At 45.2% G+C, this 20,769-nt stretch overlaps 2 protein-coding genes and 1 pseudogene across 6 annotated transcripts in view; 1 reads left to right on the plus strand and 2 right to left on the minus strand.

Moving 5' to 3' along the window:
• IL16 (interleukin 16) overlaps positions 1–4,012 on the minus strand; it is a 126,841-nt gene extending 122,829 nt beyond the window's left edge. Inside the window, exon 1 of the mRNA XM_086364190.1 lies at positions 3,851–4,012. The gene's annotated coding sequence lies outside the window, so the exon portion shown is untranslated. The remainder of the gene's footprint in view (positions 1–3,850) is intronic.
• Positions 2,611–2,859, plus strand: LOC147349529 (COMM domain-containing protein 6 pseudogene; annotated as a pseudogene).
• A 10,155-nt stretch (positions 4,013–14,167) lies between the features above and the next one.
• The window catches only part of CFAP161 (cilia and flagella associated protein 161), a 51,730-nt gene continuing 45,128 nt past the window's right edge, over positions 14,168–20,769 (minus strand). For all 5 annotated transcript variants that reach the window (XM_086364203.1, XM_086364207.1, XM_086364202.1 and 2 more), the window contains 2 exons: positions 15,145–15,218; positions 14,168–14,740 (listed from right to left, as the gene is read on the minus strand). In XM_086364203.1, the coding sequence (XP_086220329.1) occupies positions 14,485–14,740; positions 15,145–15,218 (330 nt within the window). In that variant the 3' untranslated portion in view covers positions 14,168–14,484. The remainder of the gene's footprint in view (positions 14,741–15,144; positions 15,219–20,769) is intronic.

The following is a 20,769-nucleotide window of genomic DNA, read 5'->3' on the forward strand; positions in this document are numbered from 1 at the left end:
TGTGTGGAACCTGAAAAAACAACACAAAAGAACCCCCAAGCTCATAGATACAGACAACAGATTAGTGGTTGCTGGAGGTTGGCAGCCAGGGTGGGGTGGTGGAAGGGGCGTGAGCAAAATGAGTGAAGGGAGTTAAGAGATATAAACTTCCAGTTATAAATAAGTTATGCGTATGAGGTGCTTAGTCGTGTCCGACACCTTTTGACTTCATGGATGGTAGCCTGCCAGGTTCCTCTGTCCATGGAATTTCCCAGGCAAAAATACTGGAGTGGGTTGCCATTTCCTTCTCCAGGGGATTTTCCCAACCGAGGGATCAAACTCGTGTCTCCTGCATTGGCAGGCAGATTCTTTACCTCTGAGCCACCAGGGAAGCCCAAGGTTAATAATATTGCCTTGCATATTTGAAAGTTACTAAGAATAGATTTTAAAAATTCTCAACACAAGAAAAACAATTCTGTAACTATGCCTGATGATGAATGTTAACTAGACTTAGTGTGGTGATCATATCACAATATATCCAAATACTGAATCACTGTGTACACCTGAAATTAATGTTGTATGTCAGCTGTAATTCAATAAAAAAATTTTTTTCTTAAAGAATATCAGCTTCAGCTGCAATAACAAAATCAATCCTCAACTCTCAGCACTTTAATCCCAACAGAAGTTTATTTCTCATCAGCACAAAATCTGATGCAACCCAGGCCACTCTCCAAGGCAGCCCTTTCCAGGTGGTGACTCAGGAACCCAGGCTGTCTCCTTCCTGTGTCTCCACCATCTCAACACTAGTTGAATTCAGAGTTCCAGAACAGAGGACAAGAGAGCATAGAGACTTGGGCTTTTCAAGGCCTCAGGCCAGACCTGACACATGTAATTTTCATTCATGATCAACTGTCTAGAACTTTTCCTCTGACCATGCCCAACTGGTGGGCAGCTAGAAAGAGCACAAGGATGTTCAGTGAGCACTCAATGTCTCAGCTACAGTCTGGTCACCAAATATTCCTTTTCTCCCTTCTTGCAGAAAGAAAACACTTCCAGGACCCATCGCCCCATCAATTTATAGCCCCCAGCTCAAAAGATCAGAATCTCCAGCAGACACATGGGTCCTTGTATCAAGTCAGAAGCAGCTGCTCTCGGTTCTGAGAAGCATCTTTCTAGAGCAGGCGTCGGCAAACTTCTTCAGGGCCAGAAAGTAACTATGTTAGGCTTGCGGGCCATGAGGTCTCTGCTACAGCTATTCAACCCTGCCATTGTAATACAAAAACAGTCACTGACACTCTGTAAATGAACGGGCATGGCAGAGAATGAGACGGTTGGAATGGCATCCCCGACTCAATGGACATGAGTTTGAGAAACTGCGGGAGATAATGAAGGACAGGAAAGGCTGGTGTGCTGCAGTCCATGGGGTCATGAAGAGTTGGACACAACTGAGTGGCTGAACAACAACAACTGCTCTCAGAGGGCACTGCAATTATTTACTGCTTGTCAAGGACACCTTTTAGAAAGTTCTCCATTTTCCATTGCCTCCTTGGCCACCTGTGCAGTAGATGTTGGAAAGCCTATGTCCCTTGGGGGCTGCTTTCCTCAGCCTTTTTGATGCCTGTGCATGGTTGGAGTTTCAGGGTTCTTAGAGGGTTAAAAGTCTCAAATAATCACAGGCTTTCTAAGGCCAGGGTTCTTTTTTTTTTTTTGGCAGTCTGACTCTCAGACCACTCAGTAGTCACTTTCCAGTTCCATCTTCCAGGAACCACACCCACTGTTCTTTCAAGACTTGGTTCCTAGAGCTGCTGTATTTGTTTATTTCATGTTCCCAAGCCTCTTTCACGCATTACAACAGTGGCTGCCTTCAGGCCACCTACAGCCACAAGCATGAAGTTCCTACCCTTCCTCTGTTTGCTCTGAGACGTAAAAATCAGAGGGAAATTTTAATTATAGGTGTCAGGCCCACACCTTTCATTTGATTTTTGCCCTGCTTCCAACTGGACACGGCACTGGGTACCACACCCTGAATCTGAATTTGCCTTTGGCCACTCTGAAGTCTTTCTCAATCCCATTTCTGACGCTATCATCTCAAGGCGGTTCATTTTTCCAACTTTCATTTCTGGCCTTTCTCCATTCCCTGTTATTACTCTTGGAAATGAGTCGATTCTTTTCTCTGTGCATCTTTTCCTTGTAACACCTTGTTAAACATAGCCAGCAACAACTAATGCAATTACCACCATTCTGATTTTCCAACCACTTTCCCCAGAGCTACAAGTTCATTAAGAACCAAATGTGCCTTCCAGGTGATCACAGGAGACTAATCATAAATATTTCACCACTGCATAAGAGGGGCTGAGTGTTCCTCCAGCCCCATTTCCTTACTGCCATTTACCTAACCGATACATCGATACACACTGCAGGTTTTTGTTACAGCAGCATTTTACTTTTACTGTCAACTTCTAAATTAGCCTGAATAAGCTAGGGTGTATTATGGGCATCCCCTAATTCAGTGGTTTAACACTTGCTTGCTCACATAAAGTCACAGATAAATCTGGCTGCATTCTGTGGTGTATACAATATACATTAAGGTTTCCACCCAAGTGGGTAATGGAAGCCCCACTGGACCCTGCTATGGAGGGGTCCAGCGAGCCACAGCTAGATGCTAAGGCCACAGTCACCAGCCGGCCCAGAGATTTTCAGTGGAAGCTGGGGATGGCTGTGAGCTCAGACAGTTGCAGATTACTTAAGTGTCCTTATGTTTCAAAGTGGCAGATCATTGAGGTCAAGTAAAGAACAAGTTTTTCTGAAATGACAATTCCACATTTTCCGAATTTCTACAGACTGTTCAAGGAAGTTGCTGTAATTATTGAAACTATGTGAAAACTGATTACTTGGTTGGTGAATTGCTACCATCGTTCTAAAATCATGGACTTCATGGGACTTCCCTGGTGGTTCAGTTAGGACTTCTCCTTTCAATGCAGGAGGTGTGGGTTTGATCCCTGGTCAGGGAGCTAGGACCCTACATGCCTTGTGGCCAAAAAAGAAACAAAGCATAAAACAGAAGCAATATTGTAAAAAAATCAATAAAGACTTTAAAAATGGTCCACATCCAAAAAAAATTGTTTTTTAATTAAAAAAACTACCACTAACTAAAAAAAAAAAAATGGACTTCACTTTCTGCAACAAAAACGGCCTAAGGATCAAATGATAAGTACTGAATGAAAATTACACCTTGGGTTTTCCGTTTTTTAAATAATAATAAAAAAGAATCAAGCAGGAAAAAATATAAAAATAAGATATATGTTAAGGAAACACACCAAAAATTAGGGAAACATTTTCTTTTCCTCAGTCATCCGCATTGAGTATTTATTACTTTGTAATCAGAATATGGACTTCCCATGTGACTCAGAGTTAAAGGATCTGCCTGCCAATGCAGGAGACACAGGTTTGATCCCTGGATTGGGAAGACCCTTGGAGAAGGAAATGGCAACCTATTCCAGTATCCTCGCCTAGCAAATCCCATGGATAGAGGAGCCTGGTGGGGTACAGTCCATGGGGTCACAGAGAGTCAGACACAACTGAGCAACTAAACAACAACAATCAGAAGAAGATTACGAATACTTAAATCATCAGGTTATTCAGCTACTTGGGAGATACACTTCTTAACAGTCCAGCTGACTTGATCCTTTGAAAACTGCATTCTCTATATGGGCCTTTCAAGAATCTCTTTCAAGATGATACACTATCCCTGAAATTATCACAATATTGTTAATCAGCTATATTCCAAAACAAAATAAAAAGTTAAAAAAAAAAAGATTATAGAAAGAAACAACCCACCAGTTAAAAGACCAAAATATATACTTAAGTTTACCTTTACTCTTCATGGCACAAGGGATGAAGAACTGTGTCTTGGTGTTGAATGGTGGGCCTTTTATGCCTGTATATGTTTGTTCAGTGTAAAACACTCCATGAACCAAGTTCAAGGACATTAGAGCAAAAGGGCTATTTGTGGCAGCATGTTTTCAGATGGATTCTGAAAAACAGGAAAGAATAATTTCATACAGCTTTGTCATTGACCTGTTTTATTTTTCTAATGTTGTATAGACGAATTCTTTAGTTATCTACTTTTGCTAGCCTTATCCTATATGTTCTGGATATACTCCATAAATTAATGAGCATTATAATTTTGTTAATCATACAAATATCTGTCGTATTTGGTTTTGAAAACCACATCCAGATAACCAAGTAAAAATAAAGTGATTTAAATAAAAGAAAAAAAAAATGATGCTCTGGTGTATAGGCCCTTCCTTCTCCTGGGATGGCCTTTCCTATGAGAAGTCTTTATGTTTTTATTATTATTCTTTTTATTGGAGATAATTGCTTTACAATGTTGTGTTAGCTCCTGTTATACAACAATGAATCAGCTATATGAGTACATATATCCCCTCCCTCCTAAGCCTCCCTCCCAACCCCCATCCCACCCCTCTAGGTCATCACAGAGCACCGAGCTGAGCTCCCTGTATTACACAGCAGCTTCCCTGTATTATATTATACTAGCTATCTATTTTACACATGGCCCTGCATATATGTCACTGTGACACTCTCAGTTCATCCCACCCTCCCCTTTCCCTGGTTCATCTGTACCTATTTTTCTAGATTCCATATAGATGGGTTAGTATATAATACTTGTTTTATGAGAAGTGTTTCTAATCTCCAAAGCATCCTGGAGTCTGTTCTCCCAATAGTCCTATGTATTTAATGGTCACATTGGGATATGGTAGTAATACTTTAAATTTGCCTGCATGCTAAGTCACTTCAGTCATGTCCAACTCTCTGCAACCCCATGGACTGTAGTCCACCAGGCTCCTCTGTCCATGGGATTCTCCAGGCAAGGATACTGGAGTGGGTTTGGGGGCCCTCCTTCGGGGCTCTTCCTAACCCTGGGATCAAATCTGCATCTCTTACATCTACCTGCATTGGTAGACAGGTTCTTTACCACGAGCACCTCCAGGGAAGACCATCTGCTGTGCTAGGGGGAGAGCAAAGGGACTACCTCTGCCTAGAAGGCCAAGGGAAGCTGTCATGACCACTAAACATAGGTGGCTGCACTGGGACAGGTCTGTGTGCCTAGAATTTGCTGGGACTCGAAGAATCCATGACTGATCCTGTGAACTAGAAGCCAATCACATCAGAGAAAGAACGTGGGCATCTTAGTCCTGTCCAGAAAAGGTGTCTTGGAAGAGTAAACAGACCTCAGCAGGACAGACTCAGAAACATGGGGGATTCCCAGGGACTGAGAGCATTTGCCTTCCATGGAAAACTCTAGAAAAGATCCCAGGAGTGGGAGATATGCCCGGAGATAACATCCTCAAGATAGATGCTCACTGGGACTTCCCTAGCGGTCCAGGGTTAAAACTCCACCCTTTCACCGCAGTGGGCATGGGTTCCATCCCTGGAACTAAGATTCCAGGTGCTTCTTGGTGTGGTCAGAAAAAAAAAAAAAGAAGAAGGAAAAGAAAAACACTCATCATGGCCACTGGCCAAGATGGGAGAACAAAGAAGCTGGGTCTCTTAGCACTTACTATCAGGAAAGAAGTTTTCTCATGTTCTGATCTCTTTTTCTCCCCCCATGCTCTTACTCCAAAAGGGTCAGAAAGTGCAGCGGGTAAGATGGGAGAGAAGACCTAGCGAGGGACCTCCTGCCAGCAAGGGGCCAAGCTGGGAGAAGAAGGCGGGCTCAATTTTCCATCAAGTCCAGAATTTGATTATTATCTGTGAAAAATGACTTTTTAACTGCTAACTGGAGTCCATATTTAAGTGTTCAGCAACACAGAGTAGCTAAAGGACACTTTAGAACTGAAGAGACTCGAGTATTCATCCAGGGGACAGGGAGGAAATACTTAGTCCCCTAGAACAGGAAGAAGGGCCCGCCCTTGAGAGACAGGATGAAGTCCCTTTATGATCCCATCCCTTCTCTGTTCAGGATTCAGTTTAGTTCAGTCGCTCAGTTGTGTCCGACTCTTTTCGACCCCATGAATTGCAGCAGTCCAGGCCTCCCTGTCCATCACCAACTCCTGGAGTTCACTCAAACTCTTGTCCGTCAAGTTGGTAATGCCATCCAGCCATCTCATCCTCTGTTGTCCCCTTCTCCTCCTGCCCCCAATCCCTCCCAGCATCAGAGTCTTTTCCAATGAGTCAACTCTTTGAATGAGGTGGCCAAAGTACTGGAGTTTCAGCTTTAGCATCATTCCTTCCAAAGAAATCCCAGGGCTGATCTCCTTCAGAATGGACTGGTTGGATCTCCTTGCAGTCCAAGGGACTCGCAAGAGTCTTCTCCAACACCACAGTTCAAAAGCATCAATTCTTCAGCCCTCAGCTTTCTTTACAGTCCAACTCTCACGTCCATACATGACTACTGGAAAAACCATAGCCTTGACTAGACGGACCTTTGTTGGCAAAGTAATGTCTCTGCTTTTGAATATGCTATCTAGGTTGGTCATAACTTTCCTTCCAAGGAGTAAGTGTCTTTTAATTTCATGGCTGCAATCACCATCTGCAGTGATTTTGGAGCTCCCAAAAATAAAGTCTGACACTGTTGCCACTGTTTCCCCATCTATTTCCCATGAAGTGATGGGACCAGGGCCATGATCTTCATTTTCTGAAAGTTGAGCTTTAAGCCAACTTTTTCACGCTCCTCTTTCACTTTCATCAAGAGGCTTTTTAGTTCCTCTTCACTTTTTGCCATAAGGGTGGTGTCATCTGCATATCTGAGGTGATTGATATTTCTCCCGGCAATCTTGATTCCAGCTTGTGCTTCTTCCAGCCCAGCGTTTCTCATGATGTGCTCTGCATAAAAGTTAAATAAGCAGGGTGACAATATACAGCCTTGACGTACTCCTTTTCCTATTTGGAACCAGTCTGTTGTTCCATGTCCAGTTCTAACTGTAGCTTCCTGACCTGCATACAATCAACTCACTGGCAAAGACCTTGATGCTTCGAAAGATTGAAGGCAGAAGGAGAAGAGGGCGGCAGAGGATGACATGGTTAGATAGCATCACCAAGTCAATGGATATGAACTTGGGCCGACTTTGGGAGATAGTGAGGGACAAGGGAGGCCTGCTGTGCCGCAGTCCATGGGGTCGCAAAGAAGCGGACATGACTTAGCGACTGAATAATAAACAACAAGTAAAACCGAGGATAGGTGGATACAAACAGAAAGGTGAGAGTCAGAGAGATGACAGAGAGAGGGAGAGGGAAGGGGATGACAAGAGAGAGAGGGGAGAAGCAGGGAGGGAGGAGATGGGCAGCTCACAGTGACAGCGGCAGAGAGAATGAGAAAGAAAAAGAGGTGGGGGACTCTTCCTTGGTGGTCCGGTGGTTAAGACTTGTCCTTTCAACGCAGGGAGTGTGGGTTCAAACCCTGGTCAGGGAGCTGAGATCCCACATGCCTCACGACCAAAAAAACCAAAACATAAAACAGAAGCAATACTGTAACAAATTCTATAAAGACTTATAAAATGGTCCACATTAAAAAAAAAAAAAACTTAGAAAAAGAGAGGAGAGGAAAGAGGAACCACTGCTACGTCAATGCCCAGCTAGCCTCATCCTTGACCTTCATTCTGCCCTAGTGGCAGGGACCATCTGCGTCCTGCCCACCCCCTTGGTGGCTTCCCACTGACAGCACTGAAGCCCCTGCACCTGCAGCTTGCTCCCAGCCCACTCCCTGCTGCAGGCAGAAAAGTCAGGAAGCTGATGGCCTCGGGGCAGCCCTCAACAATGGCCGAGGGGAGGTGAAAAAGAAATCTCCCCCTGTGCTCACCTCCCACAGAGGAGATGAGGCTGCCTTTCTGGCTCCTCTGTGGAAGGTGTTTCAGGTGCCCCAAGGACACCTGCTTAATAAAGCACTTTCTATTGACTTCCTTGTTTCCCATCATCTCAAAGAGATTCCCATCAAATAAACTACCTGCACTCACATCTTTCTCTCAAGGTCTATTTCCTGGAGCACTGAGAAAGCCATTCTTCTTCCCACACCCATCCCAGGAGTAGAAGCCTGTTTGTTTTGTCTTTGCCTCCCCAGGATGGCGGAGACAGTTTCTAACATATCTGCCCTCTCCTCCCCTCTCTTCTATTGACTGACCAGAGTACTGTCCCTTCTGGGGAAAAGGGGAAGAATGCAGATCCCCGAATTCTCCCATCATCTGGCCAGCCCCCAGAGACCCCAGGGGTCCCACCAGCCCCAGGCAGGCCAGGCAGCGTCCCAGAGAGGCTCACACGTCGCCCCTGGCACCTTGGTCTAGGGCAGCGCCGCTTCCTGCCCGTCTGTTGGGAGCACTCACAGGAGACGTGAGCAGATGTCTGGCAGATGTTCAGCCTTGTTCGCACCAGCCAACAATAACAGAGCTGAGAGACGACGCTGCAGGGGGAGGAAGGGAGGCAGCTCTGGCCCCACAGCTGGGGACACGGCCATGGAGAGACACTGTCTCCCCTTCCTCTGGGGGAGGAGATGGGGTGGGGAGTGGGGGTCTGTGTGTGACCTGGCTGCAGTGAATTAAGAGTTTGGAGACCTTGGTATCAGTGTTCGGGGCAGAATCCTGGGTAGATCAGCCTATTGCACTCAGTGCCCCCGACAGAACCCCCAAACCAATGACAGGCAGCCTGGCTGCTCTGGGAGGCCTGGAGAAGATGCAGGAATTCTGATCTATCAGACGGCATGTTTGCCCAGCATGGCCCACAGTCCCCTCCTATACAGACTGGGATATCTGTAGGGCTCTCTCTACTGAGACTGGACACATCCCCCATCCTGCTCAGCACAGGGCTCCAGAGAGACTTGACGCATCCCCAGAGCTGGTACTCAAGATGAAGCCACATACTACCCCTCCAGGCTTGCAAAATGCAGCTGGGGGCTGAACCCCCAAGTATGCCAAGGCAGACTGAGGTGCCCAGGAAACTGAGCACTGCCCTCTGCTGAGAAAAGTCCCCTGTAGTGCCATCACGCCTCATGACAGCTCCTAGTCTTTTCCACACCCCGCCACTGCTTCCTGCTGCCAGGACTGAACAGCTCTGGAGCGGCGAGCTCCGCCTTACGTTCACCCTCTCCCTCATTCAATCGTGCCCTGCAGCCTTGGTCCTCCTGGCCCCCTTCAGAGGACACCTTTAAAGCAGCTCTGAATGCAGAACTGGAAGGCAGAGGGAATGCCAATTTGTGTGCAATACTGGGCAGCTCTAGAGGAGGAAATGGCAACCTACTCCAGTATTCTTGCCTGGGAAATACCATGGGCAGAGGAGCCTGATGGGCTACAGTTCAGGGGGTCACAAAGAGCCAGACATAATCTAGTGACTGATGACTGAGCACGCACACCAGGCAATTCAGTTTACCTCTCCAAGTTTTCACCCATTTACCTGTCAACTGGGGAGAAGTGAGGGGGGAAGATCTTAGTAGCATGAACACTGAGGATACAGAGATGAAAATTACGTATGCATACGTGCAGTTTCTGTATTTGAAGAGTTCACAGTCATGTGGAGGAGACAAATACTTAAAAATGAGGATGCAGCAATGACAGGCAGCACACAAAGAGCACAGAGATGCAGGAGAGGCACAAGTCACCATGATAATTGATATGATGACTGACATGGTGCTGGATGGGACACTGGATGCTCAGGATATACAATCACACAGCAAGCCTATGAGATGGGGGACATTTTAGTCATTCTTTCACCTATGAGTGAATGGAGCCTCAAAGAAGTACAGAGACTTCCAAGGTCACACACCTAGGAAGTGACCAATGCATGCATGTGTGCTCAGTCGTGGCTGACTCTTTGTGACCGCATGGACTGTAGCCCGCCAAGCTCCTCTGTCCATGGGATTCCCCAGGCAAGAACACTGGAGTGGACTGCCATTTCCTTTTCCAGAGGATCTTTCTTGCCCAGTTGTTGACCCTGTGTCTCCGGCACCGGCAGGCAGATTCTTCATCACTGAGCCACCTGGGAAGTCTGAAGTGACTAGTCTCCTCACTAAGTTCTCTGACCCCAGCGCGAGTCTTATAACTTATTATCCTCCTGCCATTCATAAGAATACATTATGTCAATTCATTTAATCTTATAAACAAGTCTGAGAGGAAGTCAGGAGTCCAGCAGAGAACACTGAGGCTTGGCAAGGAGGAAGACCAGAGAGAAGCATAAAGGGCTTTGAATGACTGGACATCACACTGCTGTCACTCAGGGAAGCTTCAGACCCCAGGGTCCCAGGCCTGGGTGCTTAGCACAGTTTCCTGGGGAGAAGTCCAGATTTCAGATGGAATGTCTATATACAGTCCCAGAGGGGCCATATTCAAACCTGGTCGTCCCCTGGCACAACCCCTTGGAATGCTGTTTTTTAAAAGAAGACTTTACATTCACCTAGTATTCCATTTCTTTTACAAGGGAAAAAAATGAACTGATACCCTAACTGCAGTGCTTTTATGGTTTTTCCCCTCTTTAAATCTACATTTTTGAAAACTGGAAACTCCCTTATATTTTGAAATTAAGCTCAACTGCTGAGCCAGGGCAGCTGACTTGTTAGTGTTTTTAACACTGACATCTTGTGGCCGCTTTGGAAAACTGCAAGACTAAATATGCAGGTGAGACCGATCCCTTTCTCTGTCTCTTTCTCTGTCTCTCTTTTCTTCCTTCCTTCCTTTCTTTCTCTTCCTTCCTTTTAATTGAAATATAGTTGATGTGCAATATTATGTTAGTTTCAGGTATACTATATCACAATTTAACATTTGTAGGCATTATGTAATGATCACCACGTGTCCCTATACAAAGTTATTACAATATTCTTGACCTTAATGCTGTACATGACATCCTTGTGGCTTGTTTATTTCATAACAGGAGGTTTGTACCTTTTACTCCCCAAAACCTATTTCACCCAGTTCCTTATTCCCCTCCCATTCTGGCAACCACCCATTTTTCTCTGTATCTATGAATCTGTTTTCATTTTGTTTTTTAGATTCTACATGTAAGTGGATCTGAGGTTATTGATATTTCTCCCGGCAATCTTGATTCCAGCTTGTGTTTCTTCCAGTCCAGCGTCTCTCATGATGTACTCTGCATATAAGTTAAATAAAGAGGGTGACAACATACAGCCTCGACGAACTCCTTTTCCTATTTGCAACCAGTCTGTTGTTCCATGTCCAGTTCTAACTGTTGCTTCCTGACCTGCATACAAATTTCTCAAGAGGCAGATCAGGTGGTCTGGTATTCCCATCTCTTTCAGAATTTTCCACAGTTTATTGTGATCCACACAGTCAAAGGCTTTGGCATAGTCAATAAAGCAGAAATAGATGTTTTTCTGGAACTCTCTTGCTTTTTTCCATGATCCAGCAGATGTTGGCAATTTGATCTCTGGTTCCTCTGCCTTTTCTAAAACCAGCTTGAACATCAAGAAGTTCACGGTTCACATATTTCTGAAGCCTGGCTTGGAGAATTTTGAGCATTACTTTACTAGCATGTGAGATGCGTGCAACTGTGTGGTAGTTTGAGCATTCTTTGGCATTGCCTTTCTTTGGGATTGGAATGAAAACTGACCTTTTCCAGTCCTGTGGCCACTGCTGAGTTTTCCAAATTTGCTGGCATATTGAGTGCAGCACTTTCACAGCATCATCTTTCAGGATTTGGAATAGCTCAACTGGAATTCCATCACCTCCACTAGCTTTGTTCATAGTGATGCTTTCTAAGGCCCACTTGACTTCACATTCCAGGATGTCTGGCTCTAGGTCAGTGATCACACCATCGTGATTATCTTGGTTGTGAAGATCTTTTTTGTACAGTTCTTCTGTGTATTCTTGACATCTCTTCTTAATATCTTCTGCTTCTGTTAGGTCCATACCATTTCTGTCCTTTATCGAGCTCATCTTTGCATGAAATGTTCCTTTGGTATCTCTGATTTTCTTGAAGAGATCCCTAGTCTTTCCCATTCTGTTGTTTTAGAAGGCTGAGCACTGAAGAATTGATGCTTTTGAACTGTGGTGTTGGAGAAGACTCTTGAGAGTCCCTTGGACTGCAAGGAGATCCAACCAGTCCATTCTGAAGGAGATCAGCCCTGGGATTTCTTTGGAAGGAATGATGCTAAAGCTGAAACTCCAGTACTTTGGCCACCTCATTCAAAGAGTTGACTCATTGGAAAAGACTCTGATGCTGGGAGGGATTGGGGGCAAGAGGAGAAGGGGACGACAGAGGATGAGATGGCTGGATGGCATCACTGACTCAATGGACGTGAGTCTGAGTGAACTCCGGGAGTTGGTGATGGACAGGGAGGCCTGGCGTGCTGTGATTCATGGGGTTGCAAAGAGTTGGACACGACTGAGCGACTGATCTGATCTGATCTGATCTGTAAGTGGATCATACTGCATTTGTCTTTGTCTGACTGATTTCACTTAGCATAAGGCCATCTAGATCCATCCAGGAGATTTCAGCATCTGTATGAATCTTACCCCAGTTACTTCCATTCTCCAAAGGACTTAACTGATGGTGAGACTAATCAGCTTTGGTCCCTGTAGGCTCTGACACTCTAATTCTATCACTGCTTTTCTTCAGGAGAAGACAAAAAAAAAAAGGCATCTCATTATCTTCATTGGAACTTACTTTGAAATGTTTATTGAAGGCTTAAATTATTTCTCATATAATTTCCAGTTAACGCCTTTTGCCTTGTGTTTCTAATGGCATGATTGTGGTTTCCTCTTTCACTTATAAGAGTTCTTTACATTTTTTTTTTTTTTTTGCCATGCAGCGGGTGGGGATCTTAATTCCCCAACCAGGGATTGAACCCACAATCTCTGCACTGGAAGCACAGAGTCTTCCACTGCACTCAAGCATTTGTTGTGCACTTTATTGCTATTACATCAGCTCCACCTCAGATCCTCAGGCATTAGATCCTGGAAGTTGGGGATCCCTGCTCCAACCCATCCCCTTCTCTCCACCTTCCCTGACACTGCCTCAGTTCAGAGCCTCATCTCTCCCCAGGGACCCCTTCACTCCCTGCTGCTTCCTTAATAATCTTTCTAAAGCAAAACGCTGGCCATTACCTTCCAAATAAAATTCAAATAACTTGATACATGCAGCCACGAATGACAGACAAATGATTAAACAACCTGCAGTTTTTTCTGCACATCACTGGGCACCAACCAAACAAAACACACTCCAGCACTCGGGTCGGTGCTCCAGGCTCCCTGCTGGGTCAGACATTCACTCTGAACTTCTGGGCGAGGGCCAGGCATCATTCATTACTAAAGTTCTACAGGTGAATTCAGTGCACAGCCAAGGGCAGAAACACCTCCTGCTGCTGCTGCTCAGTCGCTTCAGTCTTGTCCGACTCTATGCGACCCCATAGACGGCAGCCCACCAGGCTCTGCCGTCCCTGGGATTCTCCAGGCAAGAGTACTGGAGTGGGGTGCCATCGCCACATCTCCTATTGTATTGCAATAGACAGGGTAATGCCTGACTCCTGGAAAACAGTCAAGCCCTTTGGCTTGAAGCTGCATTTATTTAAAATGCATTTATATAACCTGTGACTTACTTTCTGCCTCTGGGCACACAGTCGTCACTCGGTATCCTTGAGGACTGGTTCCAGGGCCCCCACGGACACCAAAATCCTAGGACAGTCAAGTTCCTTAAGCCAGATTCCCTATATGCGGGTTCTGCATCCACAGGTTCAACCACCCGCGTATCATAAACATAGTATCAATGCTACACGTTGGGCGGTTGGTTGAATTTGCGGATGCGAAACTGCAGATAGTGAGGGCTGACGGGATTTTTAGGCTAACCAGCCATAACTCTCATCTTAACCTCCTGTGTCGGGCATCTCTTCAACCCATTATAATACCTTACACATTACAGGTACTCGGTACTCCACAAAGAATGAATAGTAGATGGACAAACACATAGAAAGATACATATTTATTTTGTCTGATGACGTGAATGCCACAACTAATGTGCTGGTTTCAAAGACAATGCAGAAATAAGGAGATTCTGCAATATGAAAATCACTACAAAATAAAGGACTGGTCAGAGGTCTTGATTCCCCCATGCTAAAAGAAGACACAGAAATACAAGAGGGAAATGTTTAATGTAATGCCACAGTAGTCCACAGCTACCCATTTTTTATTTCTTACTACACTGTGCAGGGCTAGGATAAAGAGAGTGGAGCCAGAAATTCAGTAAAGTTCTGATAACTTTATTGCAAAGACATAGCTTTAAAAAGTAACACAGCCCTCGTAGAAGCTGCTGCTACAGAGGATCTAAATATAGGAAGCTGAGTCTTCAGAATTTGCTCATCAACAAAGGAATGTCATCCGGTAACCTTCAAATGCAATTTCTGAGCTATTGCCCAGGGCAATTTTTTTCCTGTGTCCTAGACCTCCACTGTTAATTCAATAGTCTGAATAGAGTCTTTGTTTAATACAATGTTCGGAGAGCTCTTTGCCTTTCTTAAGAATAGCCTGAGGCATACAAGGTTGATTTCCCACACAGCTACATTGGAAGTGTGCACTGAGGCACACAGCCACGTGCATCGGGTGTGCTTCTGGCCCCTGGGTCCGAAACCTGCTCTCTCTCTTGCTCCAGGGCTCGGGTGTCCTCTGCCGGAGGCTTGGGCAGGTCCAACATGGTGGACAAGTCCTTCCTGGGAGCCCCAGTCACCAACATCCAGTGGTTCTTTGGCTTTTCAACTCTGTGTGAATCCAGATAGGTGTGAGCAGCGACCTCTGCTTCCTGTCCAAAATAGGTTCTGGGGCAGGAAAGAATTAACACAGATTGGAAATGGAATTACAACCCTCAGTAAGCTGTTAAATTCATCTCAAAACACCCAGTTCAGCAGAGTGCTACATAAAGCCCTTGCAGGAAAGAAGTTTCTCTAAAACAGGACGTGTTTGCCAGCAAGACTCACCAGATATGGGCAAGGACAAGGTGTATAGGACCCCATGATAGCTAAAAATCCTCTGTGGGGAAGGACTTGCATAATAGAAGGGGTTCTAAGGGAAGTTTTCACACCATCAAAGTTCTAGGTGGTAATATTTTTTCGTCATCCAAGGACTTGTGTGCATGGCCATCTTCTTTAAATTGACTTCCTTGCCTATATTCACAGCCTCCACCCTCCAGCATGACATTTTGCTGTACCCTGCTATACAGTACCTTAGGAAAAGATGCCGGTGGGCCACCAGCCCGCGATTCGTGTGGCAGTGAGTGATAAGAATCTTGGTGTTTGCCTTTAAAGATAAAGAAAGTGTGTTACTTGAATTATGAATCAAGGCTTTCAGTTTCCTAAAGGCAAGACTTTGGAAATATTGTGTATATATATGTAATATATATATAATACATTTATATAAAGTATTTATATATGCTAATGCTAAGTCGCTTCAGTCGTGTCCGACTCTGTGTGACCCCATAGATGGCAGCCCACCAGGCTTCCCCGTCCCTGGGACTCTCCAGGCAAGAACACTGAAGTGGGTTGCCATTTCCTTCTCCAATGCATGAAAGTGAAAAGTGAAAGTGAAGTCGCTCAGTCGTGTCCGACTCTTAGCGATCCCATGGACTACAGCCCACCAGGCTCCTCCGTCCATGGGATTTTCCAGTTAAGAGTACTGGAGTGGGGTGCCATTGCCTTCTCTGATCTATATATAGTGTATATGAAAATCACTACCAAATAATGGAATAAATAATATAAACAATGGAATAAGTAAAATAACATGAAGATTACAAGTAGTTATTTATATATTATATACATATATAATACTGTATACTATATATAGTATATATGCTATATATATATATATATATATATATATATATATAGCAATGGCACCCCACTCCAGTACTCTTGCCTGGAAAATCCCATGGACGGAGGAGCCTGGTAGGCTCCAGTCCATGGGGTCACTAAGAGTCGGGCATGACTGAGCGACTTCACTTTCACTTTTCACTTTCATGCATTGGAGAAGGAAACGGCAACCCACTTCAGTGTTCTTGCCTGGAGAGTCCCAGGGACGGGGGAGCCTGGTGGGCTGCTGTCTATGGGGTCGCACAGAGTCAGACACGACTGAATCGAGTTAGCAGCAGCAGCAGCATATAGTAGTTATATGCCAGTGCACATGCTAAGTCCCTTCAGTCATATCCGACTCTTTGTGACACTATGGACTGTAGCCCTCTGTCCATGCGATTCTCCAGGCAAGAATACTGGAGTGGGCTGCCCTCCTTTCCAAGGTGTCTTCCTGGCCCAGGGATCAAACCTGCGTTTCCTGTGTGTCCTGCATTTAAGGCGGATACATTACCACTGAGCCATCAAGGAAGCCCAGTAGTCTTATAGATATATATATCAACTGATAGTCTTCATATTATTTTTGTACTTTTCTTACTTTTCATAAATGAACATATATTGTTTTTTAATATATAAACAATAAACAAAAAGATATATTATTTCAATAAAAGACATATAATTTCAAAATCATATATATATATATATATATATATATATATATATATATATATATTAGGTAGGTAGAATAGGAAAAAGGAGTCCAGAATGGCAGTGGCTAAAAGACAGAGGGAAAAGCCCACAAAAATAGAACAAAGGAAGGTCCGAGGACCGGAGTGAGGACCTCAGGTAAAACAAACAGCCCTCCTGGCTAGCTCAATTTACATAGGGCAGGCCTGGTGGAGGAGAAAAAAACATATAAAAAGAGGAGCCAGACATGACAGGGGGACTTTTCTCTTCAAGTCTTTTGGATCAACCCACCCTCACACCTCAAGGATGTACTTCCCTTTGCTTTCTAAATAAAACTGAGCTGTAACACGGAGCTGTAACACTGGTCTGTCTGTCGCTTCAAATTTTTGCTGCAGCGAGACAGAACCAAGGGAATTACACACTCCCCCGACATAGATGGTGCCGTGACTTGGATTTAACCTGGCTCAAACAATTTCAGCTTGACCCCCATGAGGCAGAAGCTAAGCACAGCAGAAGCCCAACTCGACAAAAGCTCCTGCGTTGGAAGCTGAGCGTGAAGAAAACCCAGTGCAGGGAAGTGACAAGAAGCCCAACATGCTGGAAACCAGGACAGCAAAAACAAACTCAGCAGAAAGCTCAAGCGGCTCAGTCTCAGATTCCAGGAGACCTTCGGTTGGGGTAGGAAGTCCTCGCCCCTATGGCTGGAAGGACATTTGGCTAACAAAATCTTAATTCCTTTACAATCTCTCATTTCTTGTTTCCTCAACCTCCCCCCCACCCCCCCTGAACAGGTGAGTGGCAGTGGGTGCCCCAGGGTGTCCCAAAGGGTCTACTATATGCTGTGCCTTAGTAGCTGTTGCCCAAGTGGGTGGGGGTTCTTCTGTCCTTAATCTTCTTTGTGCCAAGGATCAGGCCAATGAAAATTGTGAGCACAGGTCAGGTGTTTAGCAGATTTTCTGGCAGGTTATGAAGGGGTTTCCTCGGCACATTTTTCCCACTGCTTTTCCCTCCCATCCTTCAGCTTCTCTCTCCATCTATGCCACTGCTTACAAAGTATTGGGCAGGTCATCATCTTTCCATTTCTGAAAGTTGTGTTTGAAACCATTTACCTAAGATTGGGACTCAAACCCATGTGGCAGGGACTCTGTGCTATGCTTAGTCACTCTGTTATATCCGACTGGGACTTGAGTCTGACCAAAATCCATGGTGCCTGGTTTTATGACCTAATGAAGCTCAGGCTCTTGATGTCTCATTGCAAAAAATTCAGTGAGAGACACAGTGATAGGTAAGAGGTGGATTTGTGTGGATTTAGAGAGAAGCACACTCCACAGGGTGTGGCCCATTGCAGAGTGCAAGTGCAGAGGCCATGGAATGTGGCGTGGCTAGTTTTCTCAAGCTGGGTGATTTCATATGCTAATGAGTGGGGCGATCATCCCAACAGTTGTGGAAACACCCACTCCTCCGTCTTTTGACAGTGCCTTGGAACTGTCCTGGCACCTCTGGGTGTGTCATTTAGCTTACAGACTGAGGATCAAGGTTTAGTTGAATTTGACTTGTCATCTTTGATCCATTTTATTTTAATCGGTTTATGTTATGCCCTTGGCTATGTCATTTTTTCAAAAGTTGTACCCTACCCCCTTCCTTCCTGTTTCATGTTCTTTTCCTGAGTCCCGTCCAGGCCCACAATGTTGCCTCTACAATCTTCTGGAGGGACAACCATAAAACAGCTGGCCTTTGGGAGAGGAATGCTGTATCATATCCAATCTCTCTAGATATTGAGGCCTTCATCTTCCATGTTTCCTACAACATGCCCAACAACATGCAATTCAGGTTCTAAACTTTTTGGCAGAGAGGGGATATAATGCTAAGGCACAGATGGTCAAGACAAAGGTCACTTACCTGGGAGTTCAGATTACACACAAGTCCAGGAGGCTGTCCTCTGATTGAATACAAGGAATCCTTCAGTTGCCCTCCCCTACGACTCAAAAACAACTGCAAGTTTTCCTGGGGCTAATTGAGTATTATAGAATCTGGATTCCCAACTATGGTCTAATTGCCCAGCCCTTATACGAAATCTTGAAGGGACGGGATGATTCAATCCCACTGATGTAGGGAACTCCTTAAAAGAAGGCAGAGGCTACACTAAAACAAGCCTTAACTCAAGCACCTGCCTTGAGGTTGCCAGACCCAGAAAAAGCATTCCAATTTTATGTCCACAAAAATGAAGGAATAGCCTTGGGAGTGTTAACTCAAAGGTTGGGACCTCAGCCCTAGCCTATAGCTTACTCATCGAAGAGGCTCAACCCAACCACCTGAGGCTGGCCTCCCTGCCTTTGAAAGTTTGCAGCTATTGCAATCCTGATAGAAGATACTTTAAAACTCTCTTATGGGGGCAAATTAACTATTTTTACCAGTCACCAAGTGAAACAACTCCTAAATGGGAGAGGCCATTTATGGATGCCTGATCAAAGAATCCTCAGATATCAAGTAATGCTGATGGAAAATCCAGGCCTGACTATATCCCCTTGTGAGGTTCTTAACCCGGCCACCCTCCTGCCTGCCCCCGAGGGCTATCTCCCCTTTCAGTCTGGCCTAGAAACCTTGGACCACTGGACAAAACCCCAAGAGGGATTGTCAGAAGATCCACTGACCAATCCTGAGGAAATCTGGTACACTGATGGAAGCAGCTTTGTCTTGGATGGAAAAAGAAGAGCTGGATATGGAGTAGTCTCCATTTTTGAGACCACAGAGGCTAAACCTTTGCCACCAGGTACTTCAGCGCAATTAGCTGAGCTCATAGCCCTGACTCGAGCTTTAGAGCTAGGAAAAGGAAAAAGAGTAGCCATTTACACTGACTCCAAGTATGCCTTTCTGGTGCTACATGCACATGCTGCTATTTGGAAAGAAAGAGGCCACTTGACCACCCGAGGATCCCCAATCAAATATGGTGATCAAACCCTTAGGCTCTTAGAGGCAGTTCATCTGCCCACTGAATTTTCAGTCTCCCATTTTAAAGCACACCAAAAAGGGAGGACGGAAGTGGCATGAGGGAACCAAGCAGTGGATCAGGCTTGACCTAATAGGGGTTGCCACCTTAGTTCCTCAGACTAATTTGCCAGAAACTCCTTCATATACTGAAGGTGAGACTCTTAAAGCTAAGAGTGAGGGCTTTCAAGATCATATGGGGTGGTGGTTCCAAAAGGAGGGACTCCTTTTTCTCCCTGGGAACTGCCAATGGAAGTTGGTTAACTCCTTACATGCCATCACTCATTTAAGGGAGAAGACCCTCCAAAGATTACTAGAAAGGTTCTTCAGAGGAACAGGCCTCCAAATGAACATAAGGCAAGTAGTTTCCTCTTTTCCCACTTGCCAATTAAACAACTCCCAAGGAGCTCAAAGACCCCAGCTGGCCCAGTCCGTCCAATGACAAGGGACCTACTCAGGAGAGAGCTGACTGATGGACTTCACCCAGATGCCAGTTTCTCAAAGGTATAAATACCTATTAGTCATGATATATACATTCACAGGATGGATTGAAGGCTTTCCCACCCGGACTGAGAAGGCTGATGACGTGGTAGAAAAACTGCTCCATGAAATCATTCTGAGATTTGGTCTGCCCAGGTCATTACAAAGTGACAATGGGATATCATTTACTTCTAAGGTCACCCAAGGGGTCTTTAAAGCATTGGGCATTACTTATTATCTCCATTGTGCCTGGAGGCCTCAGTCTTCAGGAAAAGTAGAAAGAGCCAACCAATTCTTAAAATCAGCGATAAAAAAGATAACCCAGGAGACCTCCCTGGGATGGAAGGAGGTTTTACCAATAGCTCTCCTCTGCACCCGTATTGCCCATAAGGAACAGGTTGGTCTTAGTCCTTATGGGATGCTATATGGGAGACCTTTGCTTATGTCAATGACTTCTTCCTCAATCCAGAGGCTCAGTCCCTCCAGTTTTATACCATGGCCATTGGGCAATTCCAACAGGATATACGCTTGTGGGGTGTCAGATCAGATCAGATCAGATCAGTCGCTCAGTCGAGTCCGACTCTTTGCGACCCCACGAATCGCAGCACGCCAGGCCTCCCTGTCCATCACCAACTCCCGGAGTTCACTCAGACTCACATCCATCGAGTCAGTGATGCCATCCAGCCATCTCATCCTCTGTCATCCCCTTCTCCTCTTGCCCCCAATCCCTCCCAGCATCAGAGTCTTTTCCAATGAGTCAACTCTTCGCATGAGGTGGCCAAAGTACTGGAGTTTCAGCTTTAGCATCATTCCTTCCAAAGAGATCCCAGGGCTGATCTTCAGAATGGACTGGT

This window comes from Bos grunniens, chromosome 21, assembly GCF_055505025.1.
Source record: "Bos grunniens cultivar Pamir isolate PY7600 chromosome 21, Bosgru_T2T1.0, whole genome shotgun sequence".
Classification (NCBI taxonomy): Eukaryota; Metazoa; Chordata; class Mammalia; order Artiodactyla; family Bovidae; genus Bos; species Bos grunniens.